The sequence below is a fragment of the Ranitomeya imitator genome, chromosome 4 (assembly GCF_032444005.1).
Source record: "Ranitomeya imitator isolate aRanImi1 chromosome 4, aRanImi1.pri, whole genome shotgun sequence".
Lineage (NCBI taxonomy): Eukaryota > Metazoa > Chordata > Amphibia > Anura > Dendrobatidae > Ranitomeya > Ranitomeya imitator.
In genome coordinates, this window is record NC_091285.1 from 515,289,597 (window position 1) to 515,308,960 (window position 19,364).

The 19,364-nt window shown below is 43.1% G+C and overlaps 1 protein-coding gene across 1 annotated transcript in view; it reads left to right on the forward strand.

The window, feature by feature from the left end:
* ADAMTSL3 (ADAMTS like 3) overlaps positions 1–19,364 on the forward strand; it is an 810,189-nt gene that overhangs the window by 632,946 nt on the left and 157,879 nt on the right. The window contains exons 18-20 of the mRNA XM_069766101.1: positions 2,313–2,508; positions 8,461–8,640; positions 14,837–14,990. Coding sequence (XP_069622202.1) covers positions 2,313–2,508; positions 8,461–8,640; positions 14,837–14,990 — 530 coding nt within the window. The remainder of the gene's footprint in view (positions 1–2,312; positions 2,509–8,460; positions 8,641–14,836; positions 14,991–19,364) is intronic.

Below are 19,364 nucleotides of genomic sequence, written 5' to 3' on the forward strand. Positions count from 1 at the left end.
CTATGGGGAAATAATGAACGGGGCAGAGCACTACATGGCACAGCTATGGGGAAATAATGAACGGTGCAGAGCACTATATGGCACAGCTATGGGGAAATAATGATCTATTTTTATTATTGAAATTCACCGGTAAATGCTGCATTTCCACCCTAGGCTTATACTCGAGTCAATACGTTTTCCCAGTTTTTTGTGGCAAAATTAGGGGCGTCGGCTTATACTCGGGTCGGCTTCTACTCGAGTATATACGGTAGATACTTTTCCCAGACAACCCCAAGTAATGGATCCGTCAAAAAAGCGGATCCGTTAGAACCGTTTTCTCAACAATTGTGACGGATCCGTCAATCCGTTACTATGTCGGTAGTGACTGACGCCAAACAACTGAAGTGTGAAAGAGGCCTTACACATTTTCTAATTGTAGGTCTCTGGAAACCAAGTTTCTTTGATTAATTGAAACTAAAAAAATTTAATTACAAAAAACTGTGGTCACCTATAGCAGGCCAAGCGGTTTTTAAAAATTTCAAATCACCGTAATTTTACACAAAGCATGTTAAACTGTATGAATGACAAGAGTCAATCTTTGGAACAAAAAAATGTGTGAACTTTAGCAGGACAAGTGGTTTTTAAAAATGTTAAACCACCGTAATTTTACACAAAGCTCGCTAAACTGTATGGATTACAATATAGTCAGTTTTCATCAACACCCCCAAAAAATGCTGTCTCCTGCAGATGCTATATATTTAGCAATGGACTGCAAAGCCCTACGCCCTGCCTAAAGGCCGTATTCTGCCACTTTCTTTGTTACAGCAGTTGTCCTTAGGCTAACTGCAGAATGGATCTCATAGAATAAGAAAAAAAGATTTGACCTTAGAAGGACTTTTTGTGTGATGATTGAGCATCAGCCCCTGTAGCACCACTAAAGGACTCTGATTAATGGACCTTTGCACTCACACAACTGTCCCTGAGATGTGCAATGGCGTCAGAGTGCCGAGCGTGATGGTGCCAGTCCTTTCTCAGGGTGCCCTTGTCATGGTCATGGACTTAGAACACCATTCCACCCCGTGTTTGTGCACTTGTTTGGATTCTGCAATGTCTGTGCAGACAAGCTGGATTTCAATACAGGCAGTGCTCACTCTCCGAGAGCCATGGTGTGGTGCTGGCATGTATGTAGTGTGATAAGACGGAAAATTAAAAACATCAACATTTATTACAATGAAGAATTTAGCAAAAGACATATCTTGCACAATACATTTACTACAATAGTCCTGTAGGCAATTCTTATCCGTGCCATCTATTGATCTATACATAAACTGTTCCAGTCTTTCTTTTAAAGGGACAGTAAATCTCTCAATTCTGTGCTAATCTGTCTAGACATGAGTAAGTTGGATGTACAGTAGTAGGAAAAAAGCTTCTACAGTAAGACAGTATGACAAGTGCTATCCATTAACTGGCTATCATAAGATGTACAGCTGAAGTAATGTCTGCACAGGTGACTGACAGCGACTCATTTTCTCAAAACGGAGTCATCTTTAATGTTGGAAATTAACAATAAAAAATAACAATATAATAATAATAATAATAATAATTTTATTTCTATAGCGCTGACATATTCCACAGCACTTTACATTTTAGAGGGGACTTGTACAGACAATAGACATTACAGCATAACAATAAACACAGATCAAAATAGAGGAGTGAGGGCCCTGCTCGCAAGCTTACAAACTATGAGGAAAAGGGGAGACACGAGAGGTGGATGGTAACAATTGCTTTAGTTATTCGGACCAGCCATAGTGTAAGGCTCGGGTGTTCATATAAAGCTGCATGAACCTGTTAACTGCCTAAGTATGTAGCAGTACAGACACAGAGGGCTATTAACTGCATAAAGTGTATGAGAACATGATGCAAGGAACCTGGTTTATGGTAAAAATTTTGAATGGGCCACACAGGGATAGTTAGGTTAATGTGTTGAGGTGGTAGGCCAGTCTGAACAAATGCGTTTTTAGCACACGCTTAAAACTGTGGGAATTGGGGATTAATCGCATTAACCTAGGTAGTGCATTCCAAAGAATCGGCGCAGCACGTGTAAAGTCTTGGAGACGGGAGTGGGAGGTTCTGATTATTGAGGATGCTAACCTCAGGTCATTAGCAGAGCGGAGGGCACAGGAAGGGTGGTAGACTGAGACCAGAGAGGAGATGTAGGGTGGTGCTGAGCCATGGAGTGTAATGACTGGCACAAGGCAGAGGCATATTATAGATGTGAACTATATTTGAGGACCACTGAACGTCATTTATGTATTTGTGACTTTATTAAACAGGTGGCATATAGGATCCTGGAGTCGATGCTCGGCTACGTGCGGGGTTGGGATACAGACAAGAGATGTTCACTGTTCTGGTCTGATTGACTCTAGCAATAATTCTCAGCAAGAATGTGAAGGTAAAAAGCCATCATCACTGCAGCCGTGTAATCAGATTGACTGCCCCCCAGCTTGGCACGCAGAAGACTGGCAACAGGTAATGCATAAACTTGCCAATTGTGATTCATTGTTCACATTTCTGAAATTGAATGATTGTTGCTGATTTTTTCAGAAAATGAATTGTTAGGGTGTGGATATTGATGTCCAGATAAAACAGAATTCTCATTCATGGCTAAGGAGCAGTCTGGATGTGTATAGATTCTATTGCATAGTTGTTAAAAAAAAAGGTTTTCCATACATTTATCTGTAAACACTAGCATATCTTTTTTATTCTATTAGGAAGGTGATAACATACCTTTTCAATAGGTCAATAGGAGCTGATATAGCATGAAAACCTACATTGTCATTTTGCAGTACTAGGCAATGGTAGATGCATACAGTGCTCGGCATAAATGAGGACACCCCCAACAGATTTGTCAGAAAATCTTACGTTTAATTTCAGAATCACTATTTTGTGTGAGATACCATACTACAAAATACTCCTATAAATGTGGGCCATTGATTTCAAACAAGATTTGTTATTTTTCACGCCCAAAAAAGTTAAATTAATTCAAGGTCATGTTGTATAAATAAGCACACCCCAATGAACACTAAAGTTCAGACTAAAAAATTCAAATGAACAAGAAGGCTTATTCATTAAACAGGTGTCCAGAAAACAATTGAAAACCGTTGAATATAAAAGGGTATTTTACTTACCAAAGAAAACCCCTTCCTATTTAGTGATGTCAGAAATGGCACCACATGGAAAAGAAATGCAACAGGAGCCATATATTGGACGAGATGGAGAAAGTAATTTCCATGCCTCCTCCATTGCCTGTCTTGGCATATATTGGGCTGCACTGGAATGACATCCGAGTGCAGTCCAATGTTTCACTCGCCACCATAGGCTTTTATGGGAGCGTGTGAGCTAAGCCTTGCTTGCAACCACAGCATGCTGCAATTGTTTTCTCATGCCAAATTGGCAAGATAAAATAATCACAGATGTGAGCTGTCTCTTAGTATAACCCAGGGCCCAGTGCTATGCGATAATTTATTGCGTAGCACTCGGCCGTGTTATAAGCTCGTGTGACCCTGGCTTCATAGTCACTGTGGCTCTTTTGAAAGTTTGATATTAAAAGTTATATTTTAATATCCCCAATTGCACACTTTTGCTGTAATTATTCTAATTGGTGAGTTACTGCTGAAGGTTTGTCTGCTTTATATATGTGCCATTGTTTGTGCAATGAGGCATTCATATTTTATATTTAATAAATAGTGATGAGCGAATATACTCGTTACTCGAGATTTCCCAAGCATGCTTGGGTGTCCTCCGAGTATTTTTAGTGCTCGGAGATTTAGTTTTCATCGCCTCAGCGGAATGATTTACATCTGTTAGCCAGCATAAGTACATGTGGGGGTTGCCTGGTTGCTAGGGAATCCCCACATGTAATCAAGCTGGCTAGTAGCTGTAAGTCATTCAGCTGCGGCGAAGAAAACTAAATCTCCGAGCACTAAAAATACTCTGAGGACACCCAAGCATGCTCGGGAAATCTCGAGTAACGAGTATATTCGCTCATCACTATTAATAAATCAAGATGTTTTGCCATTTTTTTCTCCAGTTTTTTTAAATTATTTGCATATCATTCACATGTTTATTAAGCCTTTGATTTTAATAATTCATTGACTTTTCTTTCTTGATTTGGCAATTACAATTTTGAGGAGAGGATATATACTGCATGGTGGAAATGTTGTAGGCAGGTGAGCAAAAAATGCTGCAAAGTAAGAATGCTTTCAAAAATAGAAGTGTTCATAGTTTTTTTTTTTATCAATTAATAAAATGCAAAGTGTATGAATGATCTAAAGAGAAATTCATATCAATATTTGATGTGACCACCAATTGCCTTCAGAGCAGCATCAATTCTTCAAGTACACTTCCACACTGTTTTTGAAGGAACTTAGCAGGGAGATTGTTCCAAACATCTTGGAAAACTAACCACTGATCTTCTGTGTATGGAAGTTTGTACAAATCTTTCTGTCTCTTCATGTAATCCCAGACAGGCCCAATGATGTTGAGATCAGGGCTCTGTTGGGACCATATAATCACTTCCAGGACTCCTTGTTCTTCTTTTACCCTGAAGATAGTTCTTAACCCCTTTCTGACCTCAGACAGAATAGTACGTCCGAGATCAAATCCCCTGCTTTGATGCAGGCTCCAGCAGTGAGCCCGCATCAAAGCCGAGACATGTCAGCTGTTTTGTACAGCTGACATATGCCCACAATAGCGACGGGTGGAATCGCCATCCACCCGCCGCTGTTAACTAGTTAAATGCCGTTGTCAAATGCTGATAGTGGCAATTAACTAGGGCTTCCGGCCACCTGGCCGGAAATGAGCACATCGTCGACCCGTCACGTGATTGGGGGTCAGCAATGCATCGGCATAACAATCAAAGGTCTCCTTGAGACCTCTATGGTTGTTGATGCCGGATTGCTGTGAGCGCCACCCTGTGGTCGGTGCTCATAGCAAGCCTGTAATTCTGCTACATAGGAGCGATCTGAGCTTCGCTCCTATGTAGCAGAGCCGATTGAGTTGTACCAGCTTCTATCCTCCCATGGAGACTATTGAAGCATGGCAAAAGTTAAAAAAAATGTTTTAAAAAATTTTTTAAAAAAAGTTTAAATTACCCCCCTTTCGCCCCATTCAATATAAAACAATAAAAATAAAATTAAACCTACTATATTTGGTATCGCCGTGTTCAGAATCCCCCGATCTATCAATAAAAAAGGATTAACCTGATCACTAAACGGCATAACGAGAAAAATTTTCAAAACACCAGAATTATGTTCTTGGTCGCCACGACATTGCATTAAAATGCAATAACGGGTGATCAAAAGAACATATCTGCACCAAAATGGTGTCATTAAAAATGACAGCTCGGCATGCAAAAAATAAGCCCTCTCACAACCCCAGATTACGAAAAATGAAGACGCTACGGGTATCGAAAAATTGCGCAATTTTTTATTTTTTTATTTTTACGCAAAATTTGGAATTTTTTTACCACTTAGATAACTTAGATAAAAAACAATCTAGACATGTTTGGTGTCTATGAACTCGTAATGACCTGGAGAATCAAAATGACAGGTCAATTTTAGCATTTAGTGAACCTAGCAAAAAAGCCGAACAAAAAATAAGTGTGGGATTGCACTTTTTTTGCAATTTCACTTGAAATTTTTTCCTGTTTTCTAGTACATGATATGGTAAAACCAATGGTGTCATCAAAAAGTACAACTTGTCTCGCAAAAAATAAGCCCTCACATGGCCATATTGACGGAGAAATAAAAAAGTTATGGCTCTGGGAAGGAGGGGAGTGAAAAACAAAAACGCAAAACCGAAAAAAGCTGGGGTCACGAAGAGGTTAATTACATTGGTTGCATTTTTGGGTGTGGTGTCCTGCTCTAGAATAAATTTGGAGCCAATCAGACACATCCCTGATGGCACTGCATGACGGAGAAGTATCTGACTATATATTTCGCAGCATTGACGACACTAAGAAATGGGCAATGTTGTTTTGAAGGCAGATAATAGACACACCAAATATTGATTGGTTTTAAATTTCCCTTTTGTTCATTCACTTTGTATTTTGTTAATTTATGAAAATAAAGATTTAACCATTTTTTAAAGCATTCTTACTCTTATAACAACTCCAGAGCACATATTTAGGCAAAAAACAAAGGGCAGTTTTACACTAAATAGTAGAAAAAAGCCCCAAAGCCTACACAGAAGGCAACCCACTCCATATTAGCAATATAAACAGGAGAACTAGGAGTATCATGGGTATATAAATTTATTACAAATATAGGGTATAAATATACATACAATAAGGCACATATAAGATGATAGTATGTAAACGAAATACACAATACAAAGTGCAAGGAAGGATGGAAAAACGGGAAACCAGTGTCCACCCAGCGTGCGGGAGCACAAAAAATCCCAGTCTGATACAACAGACTGAAAATACACCACGTTGCAGGAAGCCACCCTAGTAGTAAGTATAATAAAGTGACAAACCGTCACTAGTAGTAGGAAGTTGGGGCTTACCGCAAACAAGATGGGCTGCACCGCACACCAGACCGGAACCGGGATAAAACGACCCCCGACGTACGTTTCGCTTAGTCCATATTACCGCTTTATCAAGGGGATGATAGAGGTTGCCGAGAAGGACCTTAAAAAGGACCGGACCTAGGACGTGTGATGTGTCACATGCTAGGAAACAGCCAATAACGGGCGGCATGCTCGGCGCATGCGCAGATCAGGCCGCAGGTCCTACACCAGAAAGCGGCATCCTGCGTCACAGTGTGCGAGCGGGGAAAACCCCCGGTCACACGTGGGAGGCGATAAGGACGCCGCCCGGGAGCAGGAGCCGGCAGACCGAGCCCACGCATGCGCATTGCCACCAATGGAGTAAGGGCGTAAGAATACCAAATCCCTATAGAAAGAGGGCCAATGGGGAGGAGTCTGGACGCATGACTGCAGAGTTACATAAATCTAAAGGGGCAAATCACCACAATACACAAACATGAATAAGTAACCTGCAGCCAGAATAATGATTAGAACAGTCCATAATATGTAACATTCAAAGAAAGGTGATAATCTTATATATATAATTAATAGATGCCACATCTTCCATGATGACCATAGAACCGATATTCAGTCGCTTCTTATGGACCTAACGCCAGATCCTCCACAAGGCGGAAGAGAGAGGAAGGGACATCTCGGCAAAACAGCAATAGACAAAAATACAATTGTGAAGAAAAAACCCAAATTAGGACATCAAAGTGAAAAAATAATAACACATTTACCTAAAAACAATAAAACCAGGAGCCGGCCAATGGTAACCAGTTCACCTTGGATGGGGGAAAGTTATGATATACTATTCTGTCCAAAAGACAGAGGAGGGATACAGGAAAATGGGCTATCCGAGATACAGGCCATATAGTAAAATAATACTAATCCAAAATAGATTTATTAAAGGAATGAGGCAAAACTAAGCGACTCGTTCAGGATGTTTGGTGCAACCGTATTCAACCTGACAATCCAGCTCGCTTCACGCTGTGCCAGCATCTTTTTGTAATTTCCCTCTCGTGCACCCAAGTGAACACAGTCGATGCCCCTGATCCGCAATGACCCCGCGTCACAGTTATGGTACAATTTAAAGTGACGGGGTATCGTCTTTAGATCAGAGGCATCGACTGCGCCCTTAGCTGCCCGGATGTCACGCACGTGCTCCCTAGTGCGTATACTGAGCTCCCTTGACGTTAAACCCACATAAATCAAAGAGCAGCCACCGTAGCATAGTACGTATATAACATTCGTGGTGCTGCACGATATGTGGTGTCTAATGGAAAATGTCCTATTGCCATCAGACGACGTGAAGGAGGCTGTCCGTACAATGTTGGCACAAGCCACACAGTGACCACACTGGAAACTGCCCAATGTTGGGCCTCTAGTGCCAAAAGGGTTACTTACGGGAGGAACGTAGTGACTCCGGACAAGCATATTTTTCAGGTTGGGGGACCTCCTTGCTGTCATAGAGGGGTAGTCGCCCAGGGCGGGACCCAGGGATGGCTCCGTACCCAGAATGGGCCAATGCCGGGCAAGAATGTCTCTCATATTGTACCATTCATGATTATATGAATCATATTTTTGAGGCATTCTTACTCTGCAGCATTTTTCCTCACTTGCCTAAAAGGTTTTTTATTTTGCGTCAAGTTAATAAACATTACTGTTGAAGCACTGTTGTTCACCTATACTGACTCATGACAGCACACGGTTATTAGATAACAAGATGAATTTGGCTACCATACCACGCAATTCCGAAAAAGTGTCTGAGCATGTGACAGTGCTGTGTGCAAAGATCTTGTTCTCTGTGCTGTCCAGTTGACTTGCGCCATGCCGAACCCTGTGCCTGAAGTGATTCTGATGGCCTGAACAATGCTGTGCTTGTGTTCTCAGTGCTCTCGGACGTGTGGAGGAGGTGTCCAAAACCGCAAAGTGAGTTGCAAACACTTGTTGGCAGATGGCAGCTTTATGAAGCTTTCAGAGGAGCTCTGCCAGATGCAAAAGCCTGCAAGTCAGAAACATTGTGGGAGATTGGATTGTCCCCTACAGTTAAGAACAGGCGAATGGTCTAAGGTCAGTCTGGCATGAGGTAGTGCCATGATAAATAGCATGAAGTTCAGATGGTTTACATGTTTTTCAGTGTCACACCTTTCAATGTCCAGCTCGCAAAGTCCTTTGTCAAGGTGATACTCAAACCGTAGTTCATATAGCAGGTGTAGTCCTTACAGATAAATTAGAATTCAACATAGCGCCACGACCAATCTGATAATAATACCGAGCTATTACCTGCAAAAAGGCTCATTTTAAAGCTATGTTTATTCTGAGAAGCTGCAGCACTTCAGAAAAAAAACGTGCGCTGCGTTATGAGGGAGTCTGTATTTTGGGCAGCATGAAAATGCTGACATCTTTCATGGACAGGAGACCTATCAACTTTCCTGACGTGATTTTTTTTTGCTAAATATTTGTATTCTCCATATAATAACTATTCTGGAACATCTTTTCTTAGATCTCTGTGTTGCTATGTTAACTTGTTACTTTCCTTGAGTTTATGAATAGATTAAGAACTGTGCATTACCAGTTATGAGTGTGTCCCTCTGTGTCTGACATTATCCAGTCAGTGAGACACTGTCAGGTTGTGTAGGGATACACCTCCTTGACAAGGGAAATGATTATTAAAAACTAGAAATAGGCTCGATGCTATCGCATCGGGACTGCGGGGAAATTAACATCTCCGCTATTACTCACGCAGGCGCAGTAACAGCCACGTTGTTATCGCGCATGCGCGGGTAGAACACGCAGTTGTGTATGTCACTTGTGCAGTGCCTTATGGGATTCGGGGATAGCATCCGGAAGTCCCAACTGGCGATTATAAATATATATGTAAGCTGGGGGTGGCAGTCTCCGCGGGTGTAAGCAGTCTCCACTATAGGCGGCAGAGGCCTCCGCTGTCTCCTAGCAACCAGCAGCCTCGTCTGTACAGTGAAGGGCAGGGCCATGCTCCTGGCTTCACTGACTTCTGTGGGTGCCTTGCCTTATGGGATTTGGGGACAGCGGACGGAAATCCCGACTGGCGATTATATGTACAGTGCCTTACGAAAGTATTTTGCCCCCTGGCACTTTTCAACCTTTTCCCACATATCATGCTTTAAACATAAAGATACCAAATGTAAATTTTTGGTGAAGAATCAACAAGTGGAACACAATTGTGAAGTTGAACAAAATGTATCGGTTATTTTTGTGGAAATTCAAAAACTGAAAAGTGGCGCGTGCAATATTATTCGACCCATTTACTTTCAGTGCAGCAAACTCACTCCAGAAGTTCATTGTGGATCTCTGAATGATCCAATGTTGTCCTAAATGCCTAATGATGATAAATTATGCTTGAAGCATGATATGTGGGAAAAGGTTGAAAAGCTCCAGGGGGCCAAATACTTTCGCAAGCCACTGTGTCTTTATATATATATATATATATATATATATATATATATATATAGTAAACAAAAAGGGAGACAGCACAAGCAGATGTAAACAAGAGGACTTTAATACCCTGTGGCGCGGCAAAGTGTCGGATAAAACAAATCCTTTCTCCTTTCTATATATATATATATATATACAGTGGGGCAAAAAAGTATTTAGTCAGTCAGCAATAGTGCAAGTTCCACCACTTAAAAAGATCAGAGGCGTCTGTAATTTACATCATAGGTAGACCTCAACTATGGGAGACAAACTGAGAAAAAAAAATCCAGAAAATCACATTGTCTGTTTTTTTAACATTTTATTTGCATATTATGGTGGAAAATAAGTATTTGGTCAGAAACAAAATTTCATCTCAATACTTTGTAATATATCCTTTGTTGGCAATGACAGAGGTCAAACGTTTTCTGTAAGTCTTCACAAGGTTGCCACACACTGTTGTTGGTATGTTGGCCCATTCCCCCATGCAGATCTCCTCTAGAGCAGTGATGTTTTTGGCTTTTCGCTTGGCAACACGGACTTTCAATTCCCTCCAAAGGTTTTCTATAGGGTTGAGATCTGGAGACTGGCTAGGCCACTCCAGGACCTTGAAATGCTTCTTACGAAGCCACTCCTTCGTTGCCCTGGCGGTGTGCTTTGGATCATTGTCATGTTGAAAGACCCATCCACGTTTCATCTTCAATGCCCTTGCTGATGGAAGGAGGTTTGCACTCAAAATCTCACGATACATGGCCCCATTCATTCTTTCATGTACCCGGATCAGTCGTCCTGGCCCCTTTGCAGAGAAACAGCCCCAAAGCATGATGTTTCCACCACCATGCTTTACAGTAGGTATGGTGTTTGATGGATGCAACTCAGTATTCTTTTTCCTCCAAACACGACAAGTTGTGTTTCTACCAAACAGTTCCAGTTTGGTTTCATCAGACCATAGGACATTCTCCCAAAACTCCTCTGGATCATCCAAATGCTCTCTAGCAAACTTCAGACGGGCCCGGACATGTACTGGCTTAAGCAGTGGGACACGTCTGGCACTGCAGGATCTGAGTCCATGGTGGCGTAGTGTGTTACTTATGGTAGGCCTTGTTACATTGGTCCCAGCTCTCTGCAGTTCATTCACTAGGTCCCCCCGCGTGGTTCTGGGATTTTTGCTCACCGTTCTTGTGATCATTCTGACCCCACGGGGTGGGATTTTGCGTGGAGCCCCAGATCGAGGGAGATTATCAGTGGTCTTGTATGTCTTCCATTTTCTAATTATTGCTCCCACTGTTGATTTCTTCACTCCAAGCTGGTTGGCTATTGCAGATTCAGTCTTCCCAGCCTGGTGCAGGGCTACAATTTTGTTTCTGGTGTCCTTTGACAGCTCTTTGGTCTTCACCATAGTGGAGTTTGGAGTCAGACTGTTTGAGGGTGTGCACAGGTGTCTTTTTTATACTGATAACAAGTTTAAACAGGTGCCATTACTACAGGTAATGAGTGGAGGAAAGAGGAGACTCTTAAAGAAGAAGTTACAGGTCTGTGAGAGCCAAAAAACTTAATTGTTTGTTTCTGACCAAATACTTATTTTCCACCATAATATGCAAAAAAAATTATAAAAAAACAGACAATGTGATTTTCTGGATTTTTTTTTCTCAGTTTGTCTCCCATAGTTGAGGTCTACCTATGATGTAAATTACAGACGCCTCTCATCTTTTTAAGTGGTGGAACTTGCACTATTGCTGACTGACTAAATACTTTTTTGCCCCACTGTAAATATATATTTTTATATATATATATATATCTATATCTATATATATATATATATATATATATATATATATATAGATATAGATATATATATATATACATACCTATATATATACACAGTTCAGACCAAAAGTTGATGACTGCTTTTGCATACTCTTGGTATTCTCTTGATGAGCTTCAAGAGGTAGTCACCGGGAATGGTCTTCCAACAATCTTGAAGGAGTTCCCAGAGATGCTTAGCACTTGTTGACCCTTTTGTCTTCACTCTGAGGTCCAGCTCCCCCTAAACCATCTTGATTGGGTTCAGGTCTGGTGACTGTGGAGGCCAGGTCATCTGGCGTAGCACCCCATCACTATCCTTCTTAATCAAATAGCCCTTACACAGCCTGGAGGTGTGTTTGGGGTCATTGTCCTGTTGAAAAATAAATGATGGTCCAAGTAAACGCAAACCGGATGGAATAGCATGCCGCTGCAAGATGCTATGGTAGCCATGCTGGTTAAGTATGCCTTCAATGTTGAATAAATCCCCAACAGTGTCACGAGCAAAGCACCCCCACACCATCACACCTCCTCCTCCATGCTTCACGGTGGGAACCAGGCATGTAGAGTCCATCCGTTCACCTTTTCTGCATCGCACAAAGACACGGTGGTTGGAACCAAAGATCTCAAATTTGGACTCATCAGACCAAAGCAAAGATTTCCACTGGTCTAATGTCCATTCCTTGTGTTCTTTAGCCCAAACATGTCTCTTATGCTTGTTGCCTGTCCTTAGCAGTGGTTTCCTAGCAGCTATTTTACCATGAAGGCCTGCTGCACAAACTCTTAACAGTTGTTGTAGAGATGTGTCTACTGCTAGAAATCTATGTGGCATTGACCTGGCCTGTAATCTGAGCTGCTGTTAACCTGCGATTTCTGGCGCAGTGAAGAACGAGGACACAAGGTTGCAGTTTCTTTACCTTTTTACTGAAGGTTCAGCGTCCACAGTCCAGAGCACCAGATCACTGGGCAGGCAGAGTCCGGCCAGTCTGAAGGCAAATCCAGAGTCCCCTTATCCAAGTGGAAAATAGTAGCCTTTCTCTAGTGCCTGGATGTTGTAGTACCTTACTGCTGAGCTTCTCATAAGGACCTCACAACTGTTGTAGATGTTATGTCTTTCTCTCTGTCCCCCAGATGGATAGGAACAACCCGTATGACTGATGGCCTGAGGCTTTTTACAGGGACTCTAGCACACCCCAGCCCCCACAAGTTGCCTCCTGGGTGTAGGTCGGGCAGATAATATGGAATTAGCTGTCCTGCCGGTCTCTGGAGCAAGGCTTGGAGACGATTACTTCCTCGGTGTTCCGGCTACCGGTTTTACCTAATTGTGAAGAGTGCCCTACTAAATAGGAGCATAGCTCCCCTTGGTGGACTGGAGTGTGAAGTGTGTTGAATGGTTTGTGATACCTGGTAAAGTGATCTCCTTTATTGCCTTCAGACATAACATCACTCCCCCTGGTGGAAGAATGACATTACTGCAACGACCAGGACCCTGGGGTGCTGCAATAGCACTGTCAGCTCTGTAGTACTGCCCACACTGCCTATCCAGAGATATGAGCTCAGTGTCAGTTTTACACTTATATCTATTGTAATCAACTTGCATTCACTCTGCAGTGAGATTAGATCATGGTATCATTACTTCTCACAAAGGAGTAGTCCAGAACAGGCAGGCTACTGTTGTCTGAAGTGCATTGACAGCCCTGATCTCACAACAGAATGATTACAAGTTGATTGATCAAAACAGATGTACGTGTGATTATGTAATTACTTACACACTCAGTATCTTGTCTGTTATGTTTTAACCCTGTGTGAGAAGTAAGACAGCCTGCTCTCCATGCAGAGCTATTAGAAGTCGCTAACTCTCAACAGATATAAGTGTGATTGCTGACACACTCAGCAATCAAAATAACTGAAAGAAGGGTTTGTAATGTACCAAAGCTAAACTCAGCAATGCTCCACACTGATTCATGCAGGAGATTGGACCACAAGATAAGAGCTGTATCATTAAATCTTACACACTGAGAAATCTGCTGTAAACTACTGTGGGGTGTGTTCTTTCCTTTCAGTGTTGCTGCCTGCTTATGAATGGTCAGTATCATTCAGGCGGAAGAATTGCATGCTGTTATGAAAGTGACACACTCACACACAGGTGACCGGACAATCCCTAGCAGCACCACTAAAAACACCACCTTGGACTTGACATCCTAAAAGGCCATTGAGAGGTTTCTGGTACCTTCTGAATAGTCATAGGGGAGACTGCTACACCTTGTTATAAGGAAAGTGGAAATTTTTCAGGTGGACACTAAGACCCAGGGTGAGACAACTTAAAGCATGTTCATAAAGAGGAGAGAGGGAAAACTAAGGAAAGCCAGAAATAAATGAAGCAAGATTATCCTCCCAGAACCGTAAGTGTGGTCAAAGGAAAAGGTACTGGGAAGGTACACAGACACTCAGCAGGACTACAAATGGTGTTTGTCTAGCGGGGAAATTCTCGTTACTGAGGGGCTGGTACTCAGCAAAAATCCACAGAGGAGTATAGCCAGCAAGGAAGTGCAATGAAGGATGAACATATAAAATCACACCCAGAATGTGATAGGGTAAAACAAAACAGGAAAATAAGAAACACCTGGAGAGGAGCAAACCAAGTAGGGAAATCAAAGACAATAGAAACCATTAGCATTTGGACTGGGAAGAAAAGGCAATAGCTTCTACAGGTCACTGAATTGAATCCCCAAACCAAGCCATGACATATGCCTCCAGTGAACACTATTTAATGTTTTTTTTGTTAAATTCAAGTGGATGTTAACTCATTAGGTGCCAAATACTTTTATTGCTTATATCTCCTCAGCGGAGAGGACAAATTTAACGAAAAATGTTTTATTCTGCTCTGCAGCCATTATTACATCATGTGTCCAGTTCAACATGAAAAAAATGATGAAAGATCCTCTTTTAGCGGACTTCAAGCTTTGTTCATGAAGTGAATGTTAAACTTATGGCTTTATGTTTGTGGATGTAGTGCTCTTCAAGATGTGGTGTTGGAGTGCAGAGAAGGACACTACTATGTCAGAAGATAACATCTAAAGGGAAAGTAGTCATTGTTAATGGGTCACTGTGTCATGGACTTCCCACCCCAGCTCTTGTCAGAACGTGTCGTGTAAGTGCATGCTACAGTAAGTATTGTAAAGCAAATTCTCATAAATCCTGAACTTGAATTGCTGTCTGTTTTTACATAGAGAAGAATGTTCCAATAATGACTTGTAACATTTCTCCAATCCCATGGTTGCTAAAGAATTGGGATGAAAACACACCTGAGATTCTGTTTACTTCTTACTTCACCTAAATGAAACTATGTGGAGTTATCTAAAGACATGAACACATACACTAATATTTCTATTTTTCACCTTACGTTAGCACAAATATTATTCTAATAGAAGGCTATAGAATCTTTCATCTACCCTTTGGATCACTTTAAACAGTGAACTATGGTTACATATACTTATGACTCTGCAAAAAGTTTTTATAAATTGGTGCAGCCTTTCTTATATAGACTGCAGAGCTCATCTTTTTCCAAAAATGAAAGTTGATGGAGAAGCAAGTGACCAGATCTGTCCATCAGCCCCTCAACAAAAAAAGTACAGGATGAGAACCTGTGAAATATATATGTTAGTACTTGCCACCAAATCATGTCTTCAGCGGATTTATTAAATGACCATATTAGGCTACGTTCACATTTGCGTTGCGTCAGGCACAGCCGCGGCGACGCATGCGTCATGCGCCCCTATATTTAACATGGGGGCGCATGGACATGCGTTGTGTTGCGTTTTGTGACGCATGCGTTTTTTGGGCGCAAACGTCAGTGCTCAGAGGACGCTGCTTGTTGCATTTTTTTTGCGCTATAAAAATGAACACATGCATCACAAAACGCTGCGTTTTGCTGCGTTTTTCATGCGTTTTTGCATGCGTTGTGCGTTGCGTCGCCGACGCAGCACACAACAATGCAAATGTGAACGTAGCCTTACAGCTCTATTTTTGTGACACTTTATTAGAGCTTCTATAGAATTGCATGGCACATAAACATAATTTTCTTTTGTCAGATTTCATATATTCTATTTCATGCATTTGCCACTTTTGGAGAAGATCTTACATGTAACCAACAGAGCCTACATGGAAACCAGGTGACTCTGTTGCTCCATTTGCCTAGGCTTTTACAAGGACTACCCTTAAATATTTGGTTTTGGAAATTAATAAATACAACTATTTAATTACCAATAGTTAAATTATATCTTAATGGTTTCATATTCCTTGGATTAAAAAATATTCCTTTTTAATGTTGCCACCCGACTATTCAAGAATTAATTAATTATGACAACTGTAACACTGCCATTTTTCATTTTTAGGTCTGTGCCAAGAACATTCCTAGAATTCCACTTGGTTTTTAAATGTGATGCAGTCTCTGTTAGCTGGCATTTCAGTCTGCCAGCCAGCCGTAATGAAGCACAAAATGACCTATTTATAGGTGACAATGACTTGTTTCTACTGTGGTATAACAGTGCCCCTTGTGGAAACTCCTGGTCTTGCATTCTTGTGTGTTTCCATGAGGTGCAGCCATGCCTGTAACTCCCTTTTTCACCTCGGTTATGTTTTTAAATTGTAATATATATATATATATATATATACAGTATATATATATATGTTAGGAGTCGAGTTTCCTCTGCTGCACAGGGGGAATCTCGATCCGTGTCTGCTGCGGTCTCCCATTCGGCATCGGCTGCAGTGGGGTCTGCTCAGCGGAGACGTCACTCCCAGCGTCTCGCTGAGGCTGATTCGGTGCATAGGGTCACTACTGCTTTTTCTGGCTTTCCTATGGTACCCTGCACTGATCTGCGGCGAACAGGCCTCTCTGGGACTAAGTCCTTATTTACACACACTGAGCATGCCCAGGGCAAGGTCTCCCATTGGAGGTCGAGGGTCACATGTTCGGTCACATGTTCAGGTACTGCAGCGCATCCCATTGGTCCTCCAGGAAGGTCCTGAAAGGGCAAAACTTCAGTAGCAGCTTCCTGTGCTGCAACTATATAAACTGCGCATGACCGCACGGCCATGCGCTAGTATCGTCTTTTGCTATATGCTTTGCGCCAATGTGGTCATGTGTTTGTATGTGTTCAGGGACCCGGCTGAAATAAACCCCTAGAATGCTGGCACCACCGGCGAGGAGATTGTGTATAAGTGTGTTCAGGGACCCGGCTGAAATAAGCCCCTAGAATGCTGGCTCCTCCGGCGAGGAGATTGAGTATGCATGCATGACCACTCACTGCTCACATCTGGGTAGTTGGCCTGTGCCTCTGTGAAAGTCTAACAGGGCACAGAGCTCACCTCTCGCGGTTACTCTGTGAAGCTAACAGAGTTAGTATATACCGCCATATAGAGCTGCCATTATTTAGCAGCAGGTTCTTTCCTGCACGGTGGATCCCGGGTTGCGAACGCACCAATTCCTTTTAATAAACAATATATTTGGTGCGTTCCGCCAACCCTAACAGTATACTAGCGCCAGGATCTGGCTAAGTAATGGCGGATGAACAGCGATTGCAGGGGTACATCCAGCTGCTGGAGGGCCGGTTGGGGTCTCTTGAGCGTGCAACCTCGGCGGTGGATGTTACCGCAATAGCTGTTCAGGCTGCTAGCGTGGCTGCAGCAGCTTTACCCACTGCCACCTCTGTTCCGACCCTATCTCATCTTCCTTTGCCTGAGAGATACTCTGGGGACAGTAAGTCCTGTAGGGGTGTCGTGAGCCAATGTGGTATACACCTCGAGCTCCTGGCTGCACGTTTCCCTACTGAGCGGGCAAAGGTGGGATTCATAATCTCCCTCTTGTCGGACAGAGCGTTGGAGTGGGCTACGCCGCTGTGGGAGCGCAACGATCATGTGGTGCGGAGTGTTCCTCGGTTTCTGGACTCTCTGAAACAGGTCTTTTTAGGACCTCAAGTCACCCATGATACAGCGCTCCAACTGCTGGCTTTGACTCAGGGTTCAACCATGGTCAGCCATTTTGCTGTTCACTTCCGGACTTTAGCGTCTGAGTTGGAATGGCCAGATAAAACCCTCATTCCCGTATTTTGGAGGGGGCTGGCTGACCATGTGAAGGACGCTTTGGCCACTAGGGAGATTCCCGCCACACTGGAGGAGCTCATAGCCATATCTACTCGCAAAGACCTTCGTTTTCACGAGCGAAGGTTGGAGCGAGCCCAGTGTAGGCAGAGGTTTCGGCTGGCTCCTACCTTCGCCAAACCTTTGGAATCTCCAGTCCAGGCGTCCGAGTCACATGAGGCCTTAGAGGTGACACGAGCGGGATCCAAGTCTCAGTCCGCCCGTGCACATAGGGTCCGTCATGTTTGCCGGCAGTCAGGACATCTTGCCTCCAAGGGTCCTCAGTGGTCGGGGACACGTCAGCGTCTAGTGGCAGTTGGAGGAGGTACACTAGACACGGCGACGTTTGCCTCAAAGTTGTCCTTCAAGGGGACAATTACCATAGGCCCATCCACTCTTATGGTCGAGCTATGCGTGGATTCTGGGGCAGAGGGTAATTTTATGTCTTCCTCTTTTGTCCAGCGTCACGCAATACCCTTGGTGATGCTCGCCAAGCCTGTAACCGTTCGAGTGGTAAATGGGTCAACACTACCCTCACAGATTACCCACCAAACCATTCCTTTCACGCTTTCTGTGTCTCCATCACATCAGGAGATAATCTCCCTATTAGTCATTCCTGAGGGAATTGATGAGGTCCTGTTGGGGATACCATGGCTTCGCTACCATTCTCCTCATATTGAGTGGTCCTCTGGGAGAATTTTGGGATGGAGTAAATCCTGCGAGGGTAGATGTCAGAGGGAGTGCGTTCAGGTTGCTACTACACAGGTACCCGCAGATCTTTCCTCTCTCCCCAAGCACTATTGGCCCTATGCAGACGTGTTCTCCAAAAGAGCTGCGGAGACCCTTCCACCTCACCGCCCCTATGACTGTCCTATTGACCTCTTGCCTGGTGCTGAGCCTCCCCGGGGTCGAGTCTATCCGTTATCTCTCCCGGAGACGGAGGCAATGTCTCAGTACATCCAAGAGAATCTGGCAAGAGGATTCATTAGGAAGTCAGTGTCACCGGCAGGGGCTGGGTTCTTCTTCATTCAGAAGAAGACTGGAGACTTACGTCCATGCATAGACTACAGGGGTCTTAACGCCATCACCGTTAAGAACAAGTACCCGTTACCCCTGATATCTGAGCTGTTTGATAGGCTATGGGGAGCGAGGGTATTTACGAAGTTAGATCTGCGGGGTGCTTACAACCTGATTCGCATCCGTGAGGGGGATGAATGGAAGACGGCTTTTAACACCAGGGATGGGCACTATGAATATCTGGTGATGCCCTTCGGGCTCTATAATGCCCCAGCCGTTTTCCAAGACTTTGTGAACGACATCTTCCGGGATATGCTCACCACCTCGGTCGTAGTCTATCTGGATGATATTCTCATCTTCTCTCCAGATATTGACTCCCATCG